This window comes from Dipodomys merriami, unplaced genomic scaffold (assembly GCF_024711535.1).
Source record: "Dipodomys merriami isolate MVZ:Mamm:240054 unplaced genomic scaffold, mDipMer1.0.p SCAF_10, whole genome shotgun sequence".
Classification (NCBI taxonomy): domain Eukaryota; kingdom Metazoa; phylum Chordata; class Mammalia; order Rodentia; family Heteromyidae; genus Dipodomys; species Dipodomys merriami.
Window position 1 is genome coordinate 36,515,737 of NW_027202271.1, and position 23,276 is coordinate 36,539,012.

A 23,276-nucleotide genomic window follows, 5' to 3' on the forward strand; every position below is an offset into this window, starting at 1 on the left:
GAGTTGACAAAGGCTCCATCTGTCCAGATTATTTTGCTAGTTGGGCTTTTAAGAGATATTAGATGTAATTAAGATTTGGAAGAAAAGAATCACTACGGACTGATCAACTAAAACATGAAAACATAGTGAAAGTCACTTATGTACAAGTGAGAGGGGCATAGAGAAGAGGGCCTGACACTTAAGAAAATCCTTTTGACTTGGAGGAATAAAGAAAATGACAAATGAATTATATTAATTGTAAAAAAAACTGAAAGAATATTTTGTTTCCACTCAAGATGATCATTATTAGCATTTTTATTAACTTAATTCCCATAAACTCTCTCTAGCTCTCTTTAAAACTCCTCTGAAGGCACATCAGGTTATGGAAACTGCTTGTAGGCAATGTTTTGATTACAAGGTTTAATTATCTAGGATTCGTGTGATTTGAAAACCAGACACCTCTGTCTGCACCTTACAAGGCTCTCATTAAAGCTGAACAAGATGAAACTTAAACCCCAGGCAAAGGCACTCAGTGATTGTTTTCTTTTGTCCTAACACGTCTCGTTTAATTACTGTGCTAACAATGCAAGGTTCCAATATACCGAGACGCAGAAAGAGGGAGTTACTGTGCCATTTGCAGCCAACGGATCACTTCTCCCAAGGCACCAGAGGAGCAGGGGAAACTTTTATTCCAATAATAAGGCAGTAGTAAGGTGATGTGAAGCTCACTTACCCCACAGTCAGACAGTCATGTTTCAGGCAGTTTGGGTTCAGGTTTGATTATATGACCTTGGGTTAGATACTTCATAAATGATTTACCTCCTGAAATTATTTTTTTCTTATTTCTTTTTCACTTTTTTTTAGCTTACATTAACTATACAAAGCATTGTTACATGGTCATACATGTTTATAATATGTTCTCATCAATCTCACCCCTCCTTCACTCTGTCCCTCTTTCCCGTCATCATCGCAACACAATCTCAAAACGTTCCATCGTTCTATGTTCATAGTTGCAGTAACTGTTTTGGCATATCCATCCTCTTTCCTCCTGTTAGCCCGCCATCTCCTGCTAATAACACCTAACACACACATATCAGTGGATTTTCGAATACTTTAGTTCTTCTCTCCATCGGTTGCCATATTTCTAAAATGAGAATACTAATATCTACCTCTTAAGCTGAGAGACAAATACAGATGTGTGGCTGCTTGCATAAACACAAGATGTCCACTTCATAAGGTACTAGTCATTGTCTGAGTGTGTTTAGTAGTTTTACATATAAACACATGTATTCTTTACCTTAACTATGGCATGGCTATTTGAAGTGATTCCAATTCATAAGCAAGCTATTGGAAGTACTGTTTTGTTTTTTTAAAATTTTGGGTCCGGTCATGGGGCCTGAACTCTGGACCTGGGCACTGTCCCTGAGCTCTTCAGCTCAAAGCTAGCGCTCTACCACTTGAGCCACAGCGCCACTTCCAGCTTTTTTCTTTTTGCTTATGTAGTGCTGAAGAATCAAACTCAGGGCCTCAGGCATGCAAGGCAAGCACTCTATCACTGAGCCACCTTTCCAGCCTCAAGCACTGGTTTTTCTAAGCAATTTCCCCATAGGTTTTAACTATGGCTAAACTGGTGACAGCATTACCCACCTTCGACCTCAGGCAACATGACTCCAGACAGTGCTGCGCTTGTCCTTGGTTGTCCCTTGGTTGTCCCGTGTGCATGGAAACCAATGGAAGCCCAAGTAGCATCCCCTGTCTGCTCCTAGGGGCTTCCTTAGCCTCATCACCACTCTCTACTCTCAGTATTTTGAGTTAGTTCTACCTTCTTTCTCGTCTTACCTTCTTTCCTTTTGAGGTAAAATGTTTGGAAGTGAGCGTGGTTGGGTTTTGTTGCATAAAGATGTGGGAATAATATTCAATATTTCTAATAATGAATAAGGTGACTTTTTATACATCTTGCAATCATTGTTTATTTACTACTCTTTAAAAAATTGCTAGTTTACATGGGTGAAAACGAAAGCCCTACAGAATACTTTGATTTATATTTATTTTTAGGATTCTTATTTAATATTATAATTGAATGTTTTGGGAAGTACGAAGAGATGCCTCAATGTGGAATGATTGAGTCAAGTTAACTAACATTTCCATCACCTCAGATGTGTGTCATGTACTCCTACAACCCAACTATATTGTTGAAACATAAAATTGCTTGAAGCATAAAATTGAGCAATATTTAGTAAATTCTTTATGAAATATTTGAACATTTTAGATATCTTGCACTGGACTAAAAGAACAGAAAAAAACCTCTCAACTAGTATTGTTTTAAGAACTTTAAAGTAATAACAATAATAATAATATAAACAACAGAGTATCTTCTACTGTAGTATGCCCCTTTATGAAGAAAAATACATGATGGTATAAGTTTCATGGTATAAGTTTCATGTTTTCTTTTAATTCAAGGTTCTTCTTATAAAATATTCTAAAATGCTTAAAGACTTGTTCTGTGTGGTATAAAAAAGGGTGTTTTCCCATGATGTAACTCCTTGAACAATTGACAATTTAACCAAATGATTATTAGGAAGCTGAAAGGTTCTGCCTTAGGGGAGGGGTAGCTTAGGGAAAGGGGAAAGAAAAATAATCAGAAGAATGCTGGGTGAATATAGTGATAATGCTCATTGTACTTATGTGAAAATGGAACCAGGGAACAAGAAGATGGATGGGGTTTGGATAGATGACAGGAAAAATGATAGAAGTGGTGACTTGTACCCTTACACGAGGATGCTGAAGTACAATCCCTCCATACAACTACCTAAATATAATTTGAAAAACATTTCTAAATGCCCTCCAAAATGAAAAAAAGATTGCCTTGTAGTCTTGAATTGAAATGTCTTTGGAAAACTACTTAAAAAAATAAAAACACTTGGATCCCAATGCTGAAATTCAAAAACGTTCATTTCAGCCAGAAGATAATATTTAGGAAAAATACTGTTCTGTAATTATGATGTGCTAAATTGCAGTAGTGAACTTATTGAGCAAATATAAAATGAATTGATCTCTCAGAGAATATTAAATAGATTGAGGAAATAGCTTCTGCATATTATAGAGTTAAAGAAGTCCACTTTATATGAAAACATTTGGAACAGTGATCTCATTCTGTGCTAGTGAAGCTCTGTGGGTCCCTGGACAGCAGTACTTGGCAATTGGAGTATGTTTTATCCTATCCTGGTGGCACTTTACTGAAACTTATGCCCAGGGCATTACAGTCTGTAATCAAGCATTGCACAAAAAATTTACAAAAATGTATTTAATTTCATAATGTAATGAATATAAATAGAAGTGATGGCTATATTAATTAGCTTGAATCAATTGTTTCACGTTATCTATATCATATTACCTTACTTCACATATTACAGCATATTGCAGCATTACTTTGTATTGCACAAATAGATACAATTGTAAATACAGTTGTAATATCGTATAAATTCAGCAAATAATGTTTAAAGATGACTATTTCTGCTTTGTTAGAAATAGATGGTAGAAAGACTACAGTGGGCATAGGGAAACTTGTTAGATGTTCACAGAATAATTCATGGAAGACAATGTGATGTCCTGCATCTAAAAGCTAGGAACAAGAGAACATGAGAAGAGAGTGGGACATAACTCAATGTATGAAGAATAGAAGCATGAACCCTCAGATGGCTGCCAAGTAGATTTTATAACTATTGTATTTTCGTTTGGTTCATTTTTATATTTATTCAGTTATATTTGTGTATTTAGTAGTAAGTCACAGAGTATTATGCCACCATTAAATACTTTAGTGTGATTCTTTAATAAGCATATTTTATTATATTGTCACAAGTTAATTAACCTTGATGTTTTTAATTAACCTTTTTAACTTTAAATTTTATTTCAAGCAGGATACAAATAAAAGTTAACATTGAATAATAAATTTTTAATTTAAATTTATTTTTATTGTCAAGGTGATATACAGAGGGGTTACAGTTACATACCTAAGGAAGTGAATTCACTTCTTATCAAACATTGTTACCCCCTCCCTTATTTTTCTCCCACTTTTCCTCCTTCCAGATGCTCCCACCAAGTTGTAAAATTCATTTTCAATATATGGTCTTATATTGCTATGCATTGGTTCACCCTTTGTCCTTTGCCTCAGATTTCTTGTTACTTTTTTAAATCCCTTATACTATGAAATTATTGAAACATGGAGAACAGTCATCTTGTAAGAGGTCCCATGTCCTGGCTCTTTATGATTTTTTCATATTATTTAATTTATTCTTTATAATATTTTCCTATAAATGAGGGAAAGCTAAGTGTTTGTATACTCATGAGCAACATTTTACAGTATACTTTGTAGACAAAATACTTCCCTTAGAAAATGTATACTATCTGGTTGTTACAGTAGATACTAAAACTGGGAAGTTACTTTTCATCTTTACAGTCATCAAATAATCTAAGGTAGCATCCTATTAATATCTAATTTTCTATCAGCCTTTTTCCTAATAATTTAAAATACATTTGTGTTTTTCTTTCCTGAATTATTTCACTAGAAATAAATTGTTTATTTTAATTTTATTCCATCTGTATTTTAAAACAGAATTATCTCCTGGATGTGAAGATAGACACCTATAATCTCAGCTATTCAGGAGAAGGGAACAGGAGCCTGGGAAAAGTTAGGGAGACTGTATCTCTAAAACAAATGCAAGCAAATACACTTGGAAATCTTAAGAGTGCTTTATTAGCAAGAACCCTGGGTGCAAATTTCATACAGAAATACTAAAAGACCTTTACTTCCTTAACTAAGGCTAGCTAAAAACAAAATCCACAAAATATAACTCATGTCAGCTAGAAAATTGCAAATTTTAACTATAACTTACTAACAAATATCTAGAGTAAGGAACTGCTCTAGCAATAACAAATCAGCATTTTTCCCTTTTATTGAATATCAGTAGGGCTCATGGGTTTTTATATATTCAATTTCATTAAAATGCATAACTGGATTCCATCTTCTATCAATAGGAGCTTCTTTGAGATGATATTTTATTCTTTTTGTACCATTAGTCTTTCTAAGCATCCTAGTTTTCTGGCACTATATTTGTTTTATAATTCCCTGTATCCCTTATCCCCACATTGGAATTACCATATTTCAAAAGTATCTGGTTTCATTCAGTCAGAAGTATATTTACATATACTTTGAAGAAAAAGCCAACAGATTTTCTTAACAAATGTTCGAATTATTCTATGAAAAAGAGTCAGGTATGATTAATTTTTTGGCCTGAGAAATTAGAATAATCAAGTTTCTATCTATAGACGGAAGAATGCCATTGAAATGAAAAATACTGTGAGCTCAGTTTGGATATAATTTTAAAATTTTGATTTTGTTTCTAAATCCAGCTATCTAGTAGGTAGGTAATTGGATATAGATGTGTAGTTTGGTCAGTAAAAAAATTAAGTAATTATTATCAAATAAGAAATTTTCAACCAGGAGTCTAGATACAGTCACAAAGGGAGCTACTTATATAGAATAAAGAAAATCCTGAAGACTGAGCTACAAAATTATAACATCTACAAGCAAAAGAACAAACAAGTTTGTATTTGCTAACAGCATTCTTGAACAATGTGCTTACAAATATATTTGTGGTTTGAGACTCAGGATAGTACTTTGAGATCAAGTTTAGTGATATGTTACCTTTTCCAGGTGAAGGGCTTTCAGAAAGAACTGTTGAGATCATTCTTTCAGTCACTTTGTGCATCCTTTCAATAATCCTTCTTGGAACAGCTATTTTTGCATTTGCAAGGTAAGTTTGCAAGGTAAGATTTATTGTGTACACACTCCAAGAATGCTTTAGGGACATTGTATCAGCTGCAGTACAATCTACACTCAAAAGTAAGAATCAACAACAGTAGCTTAAATAGAAAGCAATTACTTTTATTTGCCTTAATCTGAAAAAAATGATGTATTTATCTTGAACAGTATGTTTTTTATGTGCACTTGTAAAATGAGGTAATCTAGTCCTAAAACAGGAATGCTGCCATTTGAATGTAAACATTCAATATACAAAATTATTAACTAGAATAAACAGTTAATTACTTAATGGAGGTAAAAGAGAACTCTAAGAGGTCCTGAAGTAACAATTGCGACAAAGCAGCAATTCTTTTTAGAAAGTGGAGAGAGGACAATGGGGAATTAAGAACTGCAAAATGCTTTCCCCGAGGTTGTCCAGAATGACTACTGTAAGTACATGTAGCCCATCCCCCAGAAGTGGGCAAAGAAATATGACTGAGGAAGGGAGGAGGGCTATATAAAAGGTACTGTCATTATTGAAGGCAAGAATTGGTGGTAGAAGTATCACATTCTTGTTGAGCGGTACCGTAAGTCTGAAGGTGGAATTCATAAATGGAGTTGGGAGAATCTGCACCTGAGGTACTATGAGCTCAGCCAGGTGGGCTGCTGGGCTCCCACTAGGAATGATAGCACGGAATAACACAGAGCCGAGTCATTTAGTTACCCAACATTGACCTTAACATTCCGCCATCTGGCAAAGGAGAAATGTTAGAGAAATTTTGCACCTTTACCATAAAGCAACAACATTAATGATGGAGTTGAAGTTGAGTGACTCTAGAATAATAACACAAAAGTGGAAACTCCCAGGGTTTCTCCACACATGCATGTGTGCAGGTCTACAAGCATACATGCGTGTGCATGTGCATGTGCATGTGCCAGTCCCTGGGCATCAATTCAGGACCTCATGGTCTTCCTTGGCTTTCTTGCTCAGAGCTAGTGCTTTACCCTGGCTTCCAGGCCAATATTTGTGCTGGTTCATTGTAAATGGAGTCACACACTTTTCTGCCTGGGCTGGTTTTGAATCAAGATCTTCTAAGTCTCAGCCTTTTGACATGTTAGGATTACAAACAAGCATGAGCCATCTGGCAATATCTAGTATATGTATGAGTCAAGCGGAAAAGGTCAGATAATGTGAGGTCAGGAAAATGAACCCTTAGATATGTATTTTAATGTTTTTTTCTTTCATGCATGTGTTTCTAACGCATTTATAAGATTATCTCTTTGTTGCTTTGTATGTCCCTCCCCCACAGTATAACTCATTTTGAAACTCTTAATTTGCCATTTTAATGGATAATTTTAAAGTTTCTTGATAAAGACCTTTCTTTATATCATATATTTTTCCCAGATTGAACTAAAAGGTGATGAGTAAGAGTTAGTATTCTGGTCTCTTTGAGAGATATAAGGTGTAAGATATGGACCTGTTTATGTGCATTCACCATATTGATTTTTCTTCCTCACTATGAAATAAACCTTGTCTTCTCATTTCCTCGCAGACCAACTCATTATGTGGCCTGTAAATAGATTCCATCCACCCTCCCTGCCCCCCAAATCCACCCTATCCATTTCAGCTATAGGGTCTATTCTCACCTGAACATTTCTTAGGCTTTCACACAACTCTGTTTTTGTTCAGTCAGCTGGAAATGTACTTTTTTTCTGCTTCTTATTGGAACATGAAAGCTAAAGAATTCTACTTTATTTCTGTGAAACACGAACAATGGTAATTACATAGCATTCTATAGCTAACCAGATAATGTCTGAGGAGTTGTAATTTTATTACTCTTTTCTTCTTTTTCTTTTTGTATATTTAGAGTAACCCTCTCAACTAAAATGGTAGTATTATTGATGATTAGGAACCTATTTTATGTTGCATATAGCATCAACATCTAAGTCATAATAAAGGTTAAGTATTTTTGATACATATGCCATGGAGAAATATATATCTAAAGGGCTTAAAATGAAAATATTTTTATTAAATGCTCATATTCATAATTAATTTTAATTTTTGGACTTGTTTTCTGATTATAATGAATTTATATAGTAATATATCATATATTAATCTATCATAAAAATTTAATAATTCAAAAGACATTGTGGTATCTTTGCAGGCGTTCAAAATTTTTCATACTCAGAAACAATGGACCATGGAGTTTAAGATTGATACTGACAGCACTGTGTTATTTTTACTTTGACATATGTTCTTTTGGTGACAAATCAGTGGGATGGCTAATGAGAGGAAAACCTGGTCAGAGCTTCAGTCTTGTACTGGCTCTGCATTTTAAATGTGATCATTATATAGGCCTTGATCAAGTAAGTCCCATTAGATTAGCAATGTCAGCCAATTTGTTAGAAGAAGAAAACAATAATAGATTGGATTGCATATAATTAAAACAGAAGTTGAATGGTTATAAATTGTCCGACGCTCAGAGAAGTGATCCCAATAGAGAATTTACTTGACAAAATGTCCTTAATTTAAAAAAAAAATAACAATCTAATCTATCTTTTGTGTTTTCTTTTGGGACTTAATTGCACTCACTTCAGAATTCGACAGAAGCAGAAAGAAGGTGGTACATACTCTCCTAGGGATGCAGAAATTATTGACACAAAATTCAAGCTGGACCAGCTCATCACTGTGGCAGACCTGGAACTGAAGGACGAGAGATTAACGCGGTGAGCACACTCCTCAGGGTGAACAGTGGTCAGAGGGCCTGGAACCATGACCCTGTCCTGACCTATGCTTGTTGGAAGTGTTTGTGGGGCTCCAATTTACACAGGTCACAGAGATCTTCTTTCAAAGGGTGACCTCCGTCTTCTACACACTTCTCAGTGATGTACAAAGAATCACTTAATCTTCCTCATATTTTGAGTTCAATATGAACCTCGGATTATAGTTTCCACCCAAGACTTTTTTCTGAGACAAATACTTTGTACACTCAACCTTTAATATTTTGTTTAATCATTCACTTTGTACGATATATTTTTAAAATCAAGTTTTGTATGTGTATTCACATGTTCACCATAAGCTTCATTTAGTTATACTTACTATTGTTATTATTTATATCATTTTGTGTGAGCTTTACCTATAGCTCATTATTTTCAGCTACAATTACATAAAAATTACCTAACCTGTCTATAGCATTTTCATTTTAGATATGGTGCAGAATTTAAAAACCTAATCCAAACTAAAATTTATCCTCAGACATATAGATATGTCACTGAATAGATATCATCAGTATGTATTGGAATTAGTAACGTTTAATTTATTTTTTTTGTAACGTTTAATTTTAAAACCAATTTAGCAACTTTTTTAAAGCATTCCACACTATTCAAGGTATTGGTACCTTTTAAAAGATAATTTATCAATTTCTTAAGAAAGCTGTCATCAAACTGTCTCTCTTAGCTTTACACTTCTATCCAAAATATTTGATACTTACGTGTTCATGATTATTATAAAGTACTTCCATGTATCTTGTGACATTTTACAAGTTATTACTTTTAAAAACATAACATTAAAAGTTTTGAACATTAAAATGAATCAATCATTTGTAGATGTCATTTATCAAAGTTAGTTATTACTTAAGAGTTTGCAAGTGTATTTTCCTCACATATAATAATCCCTAACGTTTTACTGTACATGGAAGTATATCTTGTAAGCAAAGTCTTCTAGATGCTACAAAATGGTGGTTCAATGTATCACTAAATTGCAAGAGAATTTGGTTTGTGGGGTATGAAAACTTAATTTTTTAACATTTAGAGGTTGATATTTATTTATATTGTAATCATATGTTCCCAACACAAATGGATTGTGTATTGAAAACTTATACATAGGACTGTGTATTATCTAGGACATAGTTTTCTACATAAGAAATGTAAAAGAGACTAATGGATTTTTAGCATGACCAACCAAAGCTAAACCATCTCATAGTAACAGAACATTATATGTGCCCGCTATTCCAAGGGTCTTTCTGATAATAAAAGGAAATGTTTTCTTTTTCCCTATATCAACCAAATTTCAGTGGTTTCCTTCCAATTTTTGTAACACCCTCCAGAGATCAGGACACCAGGCCCTTTCTTGTTCACCTGACAGTGTACAATAGATAGCTTCAAGTGTCTTAGTACAATTATTTTGAGCTGTTGGAACAATTCATTGAAATCTGTCCATACTGACACATCGATATGAATTTCAGGCAGTCCATTACATTTTAGAGCATTTTCATGTTTTTTTTTAATCTATGTTAAGCCCCTCAAGTCCATCCTTAGTAAGCTGATCTTTAGAAAGATAAATGAAACATGATAAAATGAACATAACAGTCAACATGGGAGGGAAAGTGTTTATTATCAAAGTTACTGTTAGGTAGTAGAAACTATGCGAAGCTTGTGTTTCCATAGCTTGCCCCACTCACCATTTTTGAACATTGAACATAGCTCTTATGAGTAGATTTCCCTTTAGTATTTATATTTTACATTGAGTTTCATGGGCAAGGAGTATATAGCTGACATATTATTGTGCATGTAATCCAAGGCTGCCTTTTTTGACTTTGACTCACTGTTTATTTCCTACTTCTATATTTAGTTATCACATTGTAAAAAACAAGCTATAGAAGTAAAATGCCATTTTGAAACTTTTATTTTTGTAAAATAAAAATTAGTATATATTACTTCTAATAACAAAACAAAATATTTATTCTTTTCTATATTCTAGAAGTCACGAATGTGAAACATACTGCTTATAATACCAATGACAATACTTACATACTTTACTGGATTGAATGCAAAAATTCATTGAATTAATAATAAAAAAGGCACTTAAAATAATAATACAGGCATCTTAACTCCCATGTGGGTAAAGTCACTAATAGATTAGGCAAGACTAAAAATAAAATAACAAAATAATCAGCTCCATGTACATTTGGGGATCTGTCCAGTGGATGTCTACTTTTATTATAGTTTATGCTGTACTTGAATATCTACATCCATTCAAAACCAGAGATCAAGAGTAGACTCTACAAGTAAAGAATTGAAGAAATCAAATTAACTCTTTACATTTTGGGGTAATTTACCATATGTATTTATTATCTGCAGGAAATGGCTTAGTTAAGCCTTAACTTAACCCTAGTGAACTTTAAGCCTTAGTTAAGGCTTAAGACTACTCAACTAATGGATATGTTTTCTATTTGAATCATAGGCATGTAGTGTTTCTTCCAACATGGCAGATTTTTCATGTTAAAGTAAGCATTTGATTTTCCTCAGTTTTGATTGTGTTCACATATCCAAAAGAGAAATGCTATGGAAAGAATATTTAGCCTCTGATTAAATTATTAAAGAATTATGTAAAGAATTATTTAGTTGGCATAAATAAAGACATATTGCTTAGAACTAAATTCCTTTAAGAATTGAGGCTTTATATTTAAGGAGTTATTTTACTGTTTGATTTGACCTGCATATTTTATTTTTAAGACTGCCTTGAAACTTTGTATTTGTAAAGTCTCATGCGTTAGCTATAGTCTACCATGTTTTATGAAGAGTTTAAAAGTACATTCTCTCCCATGTTCTTTTTCTTCCAAAGTATAAAAGAAATGAAATACCTCTTTAGTACTTCTTAATTCCATAAGAACATTCAGGGATACGCCAAGATAATGTTATAGTTTTAGTTGGAATGATAATTATCTTTTGCAACAACTGTACATAGTTTATACACAAGTGTAGGCAACATGAGTTGCATTGTTTAGAAAGGATATTTAATATTTGGAGAATTCCCACGCTCACCAAATTAAAAACATGACCCTTGGGATTTATTATCTGATAAACAATACAACAGGAGCCACAACATAGCCACTGCACCTCACAGGCTCTTAGTAAACTGAGATAAGAAGGATTTCTAGAACTTGGTGGCTAGATCAGCAGATATGCTACCCAAGAAAGACACAGACCTAAACCTATAAGCTCACAAGACTGACCGACCCTGTGGATTACATTAAAACAAACTGCATTTAACACAGACTACCTCCCAAAATGGTTGGTTATAATAGTGAAAATTAAATACCAAGAGAATTTCCACGAATTAAATATTCATTTCCTAAAATGCTTATTTTTGCATATTTTCATTTTTTTACTTAGAACAGATTTTAGTAACTAAATCAGAAAAGAAATGGTAAGGCAACATTAATTGGTTTATTGAACCAAAATTCACATTTTGTATCAAATTTGATTGTCAAATTTTCTCTCTCAAAATTTTATACACCACTTCACACTAAAAATTTGGCCTGCTTAGTTGAGTGATATGATCATGCATTAAACTTTCAAGTCCCAGGCCAACAATCATGAATAAAATACAATTCTCAGCAAAACAAAACAAATGATTGGTAGCAATTAATAGTTTAAAGTAGATCCTTTCTTTCTCCAATAAAGGCTCCTTTTTCAATGTCTTGGGAAGTGTGTATTTTTTTATTTAATATATCATTATATCTTCAGGAAGCTTATTATTTAAAATAATCATATGAATGTTCTTATAAACAAAAATATATTTGACATTTCTATTATTGTCATTTATATTTGTAAAAAAGACCCCTATCTGCTTACATATATAGAACTTGCTCAGATATTAATTTTTTGTTTATGAGCAATGACTGAGTTTTAAACACTTCATGGAATGACCTCAATTCTTCCTTTTTTTTGCTGGATTCTCATATCCTCCCTTTACAAATGGAAAACAAAAAACAAAAATGTCTAAATAATTTAAATAACTGTCCCAGGTATTATTGCTAGCCCATGTGTGTGTTATTTGATATATCAAGATGAACTTGTATTTTCATGTTTATGTTTAACCCTGCAGCACAATAGAAAAGGAGATCATTGTAAATTGTTTTAAATAGACAAAGATTCCTGGGAAATTCTCAAGCTGCATTTCTATACTGAGAAAGATTCTAAAAGATCGAATTAATTTTTAGTGTGTCATGGTTTGGGGAGTAAAAGAGATGGCATTTTAGTGTAGGATGAACTTGCATAAACTGGAAAACAGTAGTTCATTCTTGCTTGGGCTTCAGCAAGAGTTCATTACCTTTAAAAACTGTTTGCCTTTAAATTGTTACCACTCGACAAATTTTGGTCATTACTCTGTCCTAAACATAAGCTATCTAAACAAACAATGGTAAACATAATATACGTGATCTAAAATAGAAGAAATACTTGTGAGTAGAATGAAGTTTAAGATGTTTAATGATCAAAAATAATGCAGTGTGTTTGTGTACTCAACAAATAATGAATCTTTACTTTCAGATACTCTTCATTTTTCTTTAGACGCAAGGAGATTTTTGTCATCCAGTAAGTTATGTGGTAATGAAGACTTCTGCTGTGACTATTTTAATCTTATCAGGTGGTGTGCTCTGCAGTTTAAAATACACGACATTGAGTATTTCATTGCTCAATATGCTATTTTTACAAGCCCCCCTAAAATGCTTTCTACTGAAAAATAAATGCTTTCTACTTATATGACTCTATAAGGCTGCATGCTGTTGAAATGGTAAAGTTAATAAAAATGCACATTGACTCATGATGTGCATGTTCTGAGATGTGCTGTGTTTTCATGTTGTGGTAGCTTTAACATAAATTAAGTTTGCCTATATTTCCTTCCAGACTTCTTATTATTATGATATAAAAACTGAACTACTGTAGATAATATACTGCAAAAACCAAGACATTGATATTTAATGTTTTCTGTTCTCTGACTCTCTGGTTGCTATAGAGTGGCATATTTTACAGAACTTCTGTTTCTGTCTTGATCGATGAGTAGCTAATTATGCATGCCTTCAGGAAATACCAGATTTATTGCCCCAGACATAATAAAATTCTTTGTGAAAAGGATATGAATGGAGACAGAGAATAAAAATTCATTTGATTTCAGAATTACAAATCTACTAAAGTCAGTCTCCATAAGCCATAAGACCAGGCAGGACCAATACTGCTAATGTTCTACTTTACCATGAATAGTACTCAGTGTGATTAGAAAAAGAGAAATCCAGCCCTATTTCTATTCTAAGCACACTTAGCCTTCTGGAATTATACCACTTCTGATTTACCGTCAGAAGTAATGCAGATATGTGAAAACATCTTTTCTTCAGATGTTTGAGCTAGGGCTCAAAATTTGTCAAAATAAGTAGTTTATTTCTCACTAAGAGCTCCTACCTTGACAGAGCTGAACTTAGTAGTGTAGGTTAATCAGAGCCTTTTAAAACACATCCCCATTAGTTAATATGATTCCGATCATCTTCCTAGTTTAATTTTCAGAGGTTGCCTTCTGAGATCTTTCAGAGAAACTCCATGGTCTACCCTGGCTAGTGCTGGAACGTATTTATGTGTGGCACTTTCTGTCTTCTCATTAAGTCTTGCATGGAAATCCTTGTCCACCTCTTCTCCTAGAGGTTAGCAATCTTTTATCTCTATCCATTGCTTTTCCTCATTGCCCTTAAAATAGTTATGTCCCTGATTTTAACTTAGAATACATGGTTGGTGAATAAGGTATGTTCTCATACCTGCTACCATGCTGAAGTTCTGTAATAAGGAAAACTCAGCCTGTACCCAATTGGGAACTTCACCTCAGCCTGTTCACATCAGCAGAATGCTGAATTTCTATCAGCAGCTAAAGGCTATTTTACCTGTTCAAATAAAAGCAATCCCAACTGGCTATTTATCAATGCCAGACACTCTTCTAAACATTGAAAATACTGATAGGGAAAAGGAAGGAACATTGACTCCAAAGAGCTGCTCTTTGAAACTGCTGATGCTCCTTTAAAAACCTGATGATACAGATATGAGAAAACATTGAAAAAGCTCTAAAGTTAGATGCTGATGGATCCCTGCTGTAATCTAGTTACTCAGGAGGCTGAGATCTGAGGATTGTGGTTCAAAGCCAGACTGGGCAGGAAAGTCTATGGGACTCTAACTTCCAATTAACCACCAAAATATCAGAAGTAGAGCTGTGGCTCAAAGTGGTAGAGCACTAGTCTTGAGCAAAAAGAGCTCAGGGACAGTTCCCCGGTCCTGAGTTCAAGCCCCACAACTGACAAAAAAAGAAAAAAAAAAAACACTTGGTATCATTTACTAAATGATTGTCTTTCTCATCAAATAATGAATTACTCAGTGATTCAATTGGTATGTTTCTCTTATGAACCATGTTTTAGTCAGCTGTATATGATCATCTATTGTTTAGGATATTTTTTATTTATATTAAGGGCTACAGAAAAATTACTGGTGAATTGGCAAAAGAATGAGGAAGGACCTGAAAAGACATTATTTAATAATAAAAATTTTCTCTAAAAATATCAGAGTAGATGCTTTTGATAAATAAAATACCATGTTAGTAGCAGATGTATACCTCCTGAGTAGTGACTGGATGGGATAAACTAAAAACATGAATTAAAAATTTTGCAAAACATAAAAATACTATTACTATATTAATATTAATAATATATTTGATCAGTATACATGGTGTTAAACATTTTTATAACAAAACAATACATTTTAGGTTCTTTATTTTTGACTCAACTCATGAAATTAAAAAATAAAGTTCTTAATATAGTGTCCTATGCCCTTGGCAAAGCTGATTTAAGCTGCTCATCTATAGCTTATCATCTATGGGTTTCTATTAGGAATATAGTTTAATTCCCTATAGATTCCAACTAATTGACCTGGGGGAAAGCTGAGTCTCTGTGACAATATGGTCTTCAATCAGCACTGCCAACATAAATAAATTGTTTCACTCCGGATCCATCTAGAGTAATCTGAGTGAAATTTAAGTTTTTGATAGACTTTAAAGAAATGAGCTGAGATGTAAAATAATATCCTTTCCAACAAAAAAGTATAAGATTTAAGACAGCTAAGATTGATGTAATAAAAACGTTTACCCTTTATATTGGGAAGTGGTGTGTAATCTTACTAAAATCTGGATATGTTCCAAATTGCTTTATCCACTAAAGAACTGAGTGCAATTGAACAGTAACCCTCCTACCATAAGTGAAAAGAATGCTGTCTCAGTCTGGAAATGTTTTCCATTTAATAACTTTTTAAAAAAGTTTTTAAAATATTAAGGAAAAGAAATGTCCTGAGTTTGAGTGACTCTTCAGACCACTTGTTTGAAAATAATAATCTCCCTGGAATATATTTCTGTGAGTTTTTTTTCTTGTCAAATGAAACTTTCCCACTTTTCTCTTTCTTTTGCTACGACTAGGCTTTGAACTTAGGACTTTGCACTTGCTAAGGCAGCCACTTTACCACTTAAGGCACACCCCCAGATGTTTTAGCTGTTGTTATTTTTCTCAACTTTTTGTCTAGGGTGGCCTGCACTATGATCTTCCCTTTTTTGTTTCTCTTGTAGCTGCATTGACAAGTTGGTACTATTATGACAAGTTTTTATCCTGTTCAGATGGCAGATCTGAACTTTTTTACTTGTCCCTAGGCTGGTCTAGAACTGTGATGCTCCCAACCTCAATTATGCTCTGGAGTAGCTAGGATTAGAAGCTTAAGAAACTATATGCATATCAAACTAAACTTTCCAACAAGAAATTTAATTATCTCATCAGTGATAAATCAATATACTGTTCTCATAATATGTCCCATCTTTTCTAACTACAAAATTTCTAAATTAATACTGTTTTCCATTAAAAATGAGTTTAAAATGATAAAGAAAAACAAAACTGAAGATATGGAAGATGCTTAAAGGGCAAGTATATGAATACAACAGGAAGCTAAGAATCAGAATGAAGTGGACACTAAACGCGACAATGAGAGGGAAGAATTAAATAAACAGTTTAATCAACGTATGCCAAAATATCTTCTCCAGATGAGTTGCCTAGATAAGTATTTCAAGATTTCAATTTATACATAGCTGTAGCATGAGCAGACACTGAATATTATACAAAAATTATATTTTAGGCTATTACTAATTGTTTCTAATGTTACATACACAGAAATATGAAGAACAGATTACATAAAGCACAGAAAAGCACATAAAGCTCAAACAAAGCCCACTTCTTTGTTGTTTTGGCTTTTGTGAGATAGGGTTTCACTCTGAAGCCAATGCTGGCCTCAAATACAGGAGCCTCCTGCCTTGGCCTCCAGAGTGCTGTATTTACCACACAGTGCTGTGTCACCCCTTCTGGTTGGTGTGATATTTACTTATTATTTTTTATTAATAATAGGTAAGAACAATTTAATTGCTCACACCTTTAACTTTTTACTAAAGTGCTTGGCACTTGTTACCTTCTTATATTAGGTGGGACAACAAGGGCTTTATTTAGATTCTTAAAGTGGCTATTTAATGATTTGAATTTAGACCTTGTGAAAATGATGGCCCTTAATTGGAAAAAAAAAATTTCATTCTATTTTGATACTATCTCACAATGACTAGAGGACTGATAGATTTGTTTCTGTGTTCCTTGGTCTGCACTGACGGGCATTCTTACATGTAAAATTGATTGGTTGTGTGCCACTCTGAATAAGGGAAAGGAGGCACATGAAAGAAGCAGAGTGTTAATCCCGCTCCAGCTGTCGAGTGCATAGGAGCCGGAATGTCTGCACGCTAGTACATGTGCCGAAGTAGCCATAGCACAAGGGATTAGGTGATTTGTCTTTCAAAATTTTTGATTGCACAGAAAGAAAATAAATTAAGTTGTACAATAAAGTCCACGGGGAGTTAGCGTTTGAATCAGACAGTAAGAAAGAAGTAGAATTTGGTTTGGTACCACAGTGAGGGGGAAGGAGACAATAGACTATGTGAAACAGAAATATGGTGTGAGAGCCAAGGTGGAGTTGGACGCTTGGTTTGGCTTGAAAAGTTCCATAGGATTATATAAAAACTGGATGATTATAGTCATTGCAGTTTCTCTGGGACTTTGCACTGAGCACTAGTAAACTTGGATTAGCACTCCTTTATGTGGAACCTCTGATGAGGAAAGATACAACAGGGACTATTTTCCTTTCCTTAGTTCAAGTATTCTTATTGAATTGTCCATCCCTCCATTTCTACAGCTATCCAGCTAGAATCAGATTCTTTGCTGCCCTTTTAGAATCACCATAGGATATCGTGGGACACTCTTAAGTTCATCCACCAAACTCTATTTAGTCTCTGCAACTTCATCTCTGTTGGTATTCTTTCTGAGCTGGCACCCTGAGAGACTAGGAAACAACTCTTGCTTGGACACACCCATCGAACACTAAAAATCCTATCATTCAATTCACTTGTCAAGGTAATGCCTGCTTAAGCATCATTACAATCATCACCACACACACACACACACACACACACACACACACACACACACACACACACACAGGAGTTTCTCTTTTATCATGAAGTATACTTACTTTTAAATCATGTTTTCTTCATTGAACTTGCCTCTGTGTGGTCATTTTCACATATACATTATGCCACATTGTTCAATCCAATGATTTTCTTGCATTCATCCAAAAGAACATCTTCCTGAAAATACTTTTCACTTAAAAATATAGGAAAACATTCCCTAATGATATTTTAAATGTAAAACTTTGAAAAGGCTGTTTTCTTTATCACATTTCATTGTTTTATGTCTTGTACTTTTTGCCGTGTTAATTTGTTGTGCATGATGTTTTATTAGCAGGCTGTTCATCTCTAAGTTTGTGTGTGTTGCACAATCTTTGTAACTGTTCAATTATCTCTTTCTTTACAGTAGAAATAATTTGGTCAATCACTGTCACAAAAATATGTCTAAGCGAGGTGATGATGGCTCATGCCTGTAATCCTAGCTACTTAGAAGGCTGAGATCTGAGGATGATGGTTTGAAGCCAACCAGTGCAAGAAATTCCATGAAACTCTTACATTTCTAATTAAATACAAGGAAAAGCTGGAGGTGGTGCTGTGGCTCAAGAGGTAGAATGCTAGCTTTGAGCAAAGCAGCTTAGGCATAGCACCAAGGCCCTGAGTTCAAGTTCCAGTATTGGCATAAACACACACACACACACACACACACACACACACAAATAACTGAAGTGATTATGATTTGTCATGTTTACAGATTGGGCCAACTAATTAAATACTACTTTGGTCATAGAATGCTGTTTTTCACAGACTGATTCTCTCATGTTTACCATGTTCTTTAGGTAAAATGTTTTTAAGTCAACATTAGTTCTTTTAAGCCAGCCTTTCTGGGACTATATTAAAAAAGTGACCTGACTTAAATTCAGTCTCAGGTGTTTAACAACATATTAGTGACTCTTCTAACTGAAGAAAGAGGTACAATGTAATTTCAAAAAATACAAAATAAAACCTAAAATAGTAAGCATTATGCTAGTTAAAGGAATATAATATGTTATGTATTACTGATTCATTATAATTTTCTGATTTTAATCTAGTTTCAGAATGAGCTGTATTTCCAACTCACAATGCATTTAACACAATCTCTGTTGCAGGTTGCTTAGTTATAGAAAATCCATCAAGTAAGTTTGTGAACTATTTTTTTTCTTTTTTGAATATCAACTATAGCTTCACTGACTCGGTGATTCTTAATGTGTGGTTCCCTTTTGTGTGTGTGTGTGTGTGTGTGTGTGTGTTTGTTGGAAAAACCTCTAAGCTGGATATAAATCATAAAAGCATGACTAATTGCATGGTAACTAGAGAAATGCTTTCTCTCTCTCTGGGGTGAAGCCTGCATGTCTGTATTTTAGCTTGGGAAGTAATATGGGGATATTTAAACTCCGTGGGGTTTAAAAACCATGTCATTATGAGAATGAGGTCACTGCAATATTTTATATCTTTAAAACCTTGTACTGTATAAAATGTTTTCTGGATGACAAAGAGGTATTATGTGCTTTAGGATTCAGTGATAACTTTATGCCTTTAAGTTTACTTGAAAAGCTTTTTTCATTATAATGCTAGATCCTTAATTTAAACTCAATTAAAAAAAAACTCGAGGAATTTGGTACCATGAACACAAAGAAACTTAGAGAGAAAAAGTGAACTTGGTCAGCATGAGACAATAACTTTTTTTAAAAAAATCATATGGTTAGATTTTGAAATGTCTCTTGTTTTTTAAATGTTAGTGGAGCCAGTGCTCAGTCTCAAGCGAAAGAGTTGAATCTAACATGGCTTTATTTTATACCTTCCTTTACTTGGAGACCAATAAGCAAGAAGTCCTTCCTGCAACATGTCGAAGAGCTGTGCACAAACAACAACCTAAAGTTTCAAGAAGAATTTTCGGTATGTTGCCAGCAGTTGTCACAACATTGCAAGACCTCCAGTCCTTTCATGTGTCACATTTCATGTCCATTTTAAGCAGGCAAGGCCATGAAGGACTCCGGCCTTGATAATCAATACCCAATTACCAGGTTTATTGTTTGGATAGTAATGTTACACTTGGAGGCCTCCAGTGCAACCTGATCAGAATTATTCACCTACTGTGTCAGAGAAAGGTGCTCTTCTTCAGACCTCCCAGCAATGGCAGGCCAGCCCCTGTGCGCTCCACTCTCTCATCTGAAACAATGCTGTCTAGACTGATGTGTTTGTTTTTATCTGTATGCAAGTGTTAGGTCATGCTACCAAGGTAGCTTTATATTTATATGGTCATGTTACACTTAGACACGAAGTGATTTTATTTTCTATTTCACTATAAGAACAACTTATATAATGATACAGTCAACATAATGAATAATTCTTTGTGTACTCCAATAGCACAAAAGATTGTGAGAACAAATGTAGATGTTTCTCCAAATTATAAATATGTTATTTCTAGCACTATGATTTTTTAAAGATGAGTAACAACTCTTTATATAAGGCCTATTTGTAACTTATTATGAAGTAAAGGTTTAATTACATTGTAGAAATATATACAGCAGAATTTGTAACCTCAAAATTATTTAAAAAGCTGGAATAATTTTATTTTTTAACATGCTCACTACACATCTATAAAATTAAGGCTATTTAAATACACTAGGTAGATAGATATTAGATTTACAAGCTATTCTGAGACTTGTTAAGTATCTTTCCCAAATTAGATTATTATAGTATAAAAAATTATAATATAAAAATATTTCCAAATGGGACCAGGATCTTTTTTCCTATTTTTTTCATGAACTTCTTAGTATGTGAATTAAAGAATGAAACAAAGAATCAATTGGTTTGAATAATTCAGGATTATAATATTTCAGTCTCTCAGAGAATAATAACAAAAGTATGAGATTAATGGCATTTCCTGCAGCTTTTTGGATATGCTTCTTAAGTAACATTGGTCTGGACTTAGCAAAATCAATGGAACCATAAAATTTTTCTTAGGGTTTATACAGAGAGAACTTTCAATTTTTCAGGAGCAAAAAGTGTAACTTCACCAGAATAAGAGCGAGTATAATTACATTATATATGACTGAGTAGATGAAAAGTTTTATTAGCAATAATATTTTCACATGTTGAGAAAGTTTCATACTTAACCTTTTAGAAACTAGATGTTTTATTTAGAAAATTATGTTTATCCTAATGCTTTATTGTTTTAAATCAGATTTTTATGGTATAATAAGAAAATGGAAATCAGATGCATATTTTGATAAACATTTTAACTAAGGTCATATTTATTTCCATTAAATATTTATACACTCCTACTATATAATAGGCATTCTGTTTGGCACATTGGTGTATGTTGGTTTAGCGCTTACCAGTTAAGTGGATTGGACAAATTACTTAAACCCAGTTACTTCCTTTTTTGTAATATGGCAATATTCAGTGAACTGTGAATACTAAAATGATTGAACATTCACTGTACTACAAACAATCACTAACACAAGTATTAGCTAGTATAATGGATTGTTCCTACTACAAAGAAACCCACAGTATAGTCAGAGAAGCAGACATGTATTTTAAGATGACAAATACACTGTTCATGATCGTGGTATGCATAAAGAAAGTGTGGAACACCTCTGAACATCAGTCAGGACTTCATATACATGATTAAGTTTTAGAGGAATTGTAGCTTGGGAAGAAATTAAGGAAAATTAAGGACAATTGAGAGAGGAAATTAATGCAAGAGCATAAAAGCAATGCAGTTACCACATCTGTGAGACCAGTGAAGGAAATTAAAGCATGAAGAAGAGCTATGTGCCCTAATGAGAATGAGACCAGTATAACATTGCTATCCAGCCAGCCTGGTGATTGAGTATTGTCTATCAATACCAGACTCACTAAAATCTATAAATGGAAAAATCTATGAAAAATGATTACAAAATGTTAGTACTTTTTCAGTGGATTTCCAAGACATTTCCTTTTGCATTCTTTACTCTGAAAGCCGTTTCACAAACTTCTCCTCAGTTGGGTAATAAATTATTTTCTATGATTTTGATGGATGGCAACACTTAGAAATCAGATGCCTACGCTCTCCCTTTCTCCTAACACATACTTGTAGGCAAACAACTGTCTACATTTTCCCTTTGAAGAAAAATGAGATGGGAAGGATATTGAATTAAAGAGATAACTTAGAACAATGTCAAAAAAGTTTAGAAAGGTCTTGGTGCTAGTATCTCATGACTGTAATCCTAGCTTTTCAGGAAGCTGAGATCTGAGAATTCTGCTTCAGACCCAGCCTGGGCAGGAAAGTTAGTGAGACTCAGCTTTAATTAACCACCAAAAAGCTGGAAGTGGAGCTGTTGTTCAAGTGGCAGAGCTCTAGCTTCAAGCGAAAAAGATCAGGGACAGCACCCAGGCTCTGAATTCAGTACACACACACACACACACACACACACACACACACACACACACACACACACACACACACTCTGTTAGATAAGCACATGTTAACATTTTTAAAGAAATTTGGCAATTTTAGACTTCTAAAATGGAAAACTATAAATCTCATGAAAGTAAGTCATCATCTCAACAAAATAGTAAACACGTTTTCTGGCACCAGCTTTCTTAAAGATGCTTACAAGGAACAAGGTAGAGTGATAATGTCATGATTTTTTTCTCCCAATGTCAATAATAGGTCTTCTCTTCCCTTCTATGTTTGATTGTTCTTAATTGCACCTTGGCATTCCACAATCAATTTCAAGAGGCCTACCGAGTACAGGAATTGACCTTTGCATCTTCTTGAACTGACCAATGTTGCACCAATTAACAGGCATGAAATCACACTGCCCAAGGAGGAAAAACAAAAAATAAATCACTGAACTTTCTTCCCACTAAGTAGACAATAAAATATTAAATAATAGGCAGTGCATACCTGGTGAGACCGAGTGGAAAAAATATGACCAGGGTCATGAGCATGAATACCACATCTTAGAACTTCCTGAAGGACAAAGAAATTATACTATAGAAGACAATAGCACAACAGGCCAACATCATTTGAAATATTAAGGGTAGACATCTAGACAAATTTATTACCATTTATTTGATATTTTACTCACAGTTATGATAAGTGCTTTTAGCTAAAACCCA

The 23,276-nt window shown here is 33.8% G+C and overlaps 1 protein-coding gene across 1 annotated transcript in view; it reads left to right on the forward strand.

Moving 5' to 3' along the window:
• Ptprq (protein tyrosine phosphatase receptor type Q) overlaps positions 1-23,276 on the forward strand; it is a 171,306-nt gene that overhangs the window by 130,864 nt on the left and 17,166 nt on the right. The window contains exons 34-37 of the mRNA XM_069989182.1: positions 5,693-5,792; positions 8,378-8,506; positions 19,274-19,300; positions 19,979-20,060. Of these exons, the coding sequence (XP_069845283.1) occupies positions 5,693-5,792; positions 8,378-8,506; positions 19,274-19,300; positions 19,979-20,060 (338 nt within the window). The remainder of the gene's footprint in view (positions 1-5,692; positions 5,793-8,377; positions 8,507-19,273; positions 19,301-19,978; positions 20,061-23,276) is intronic.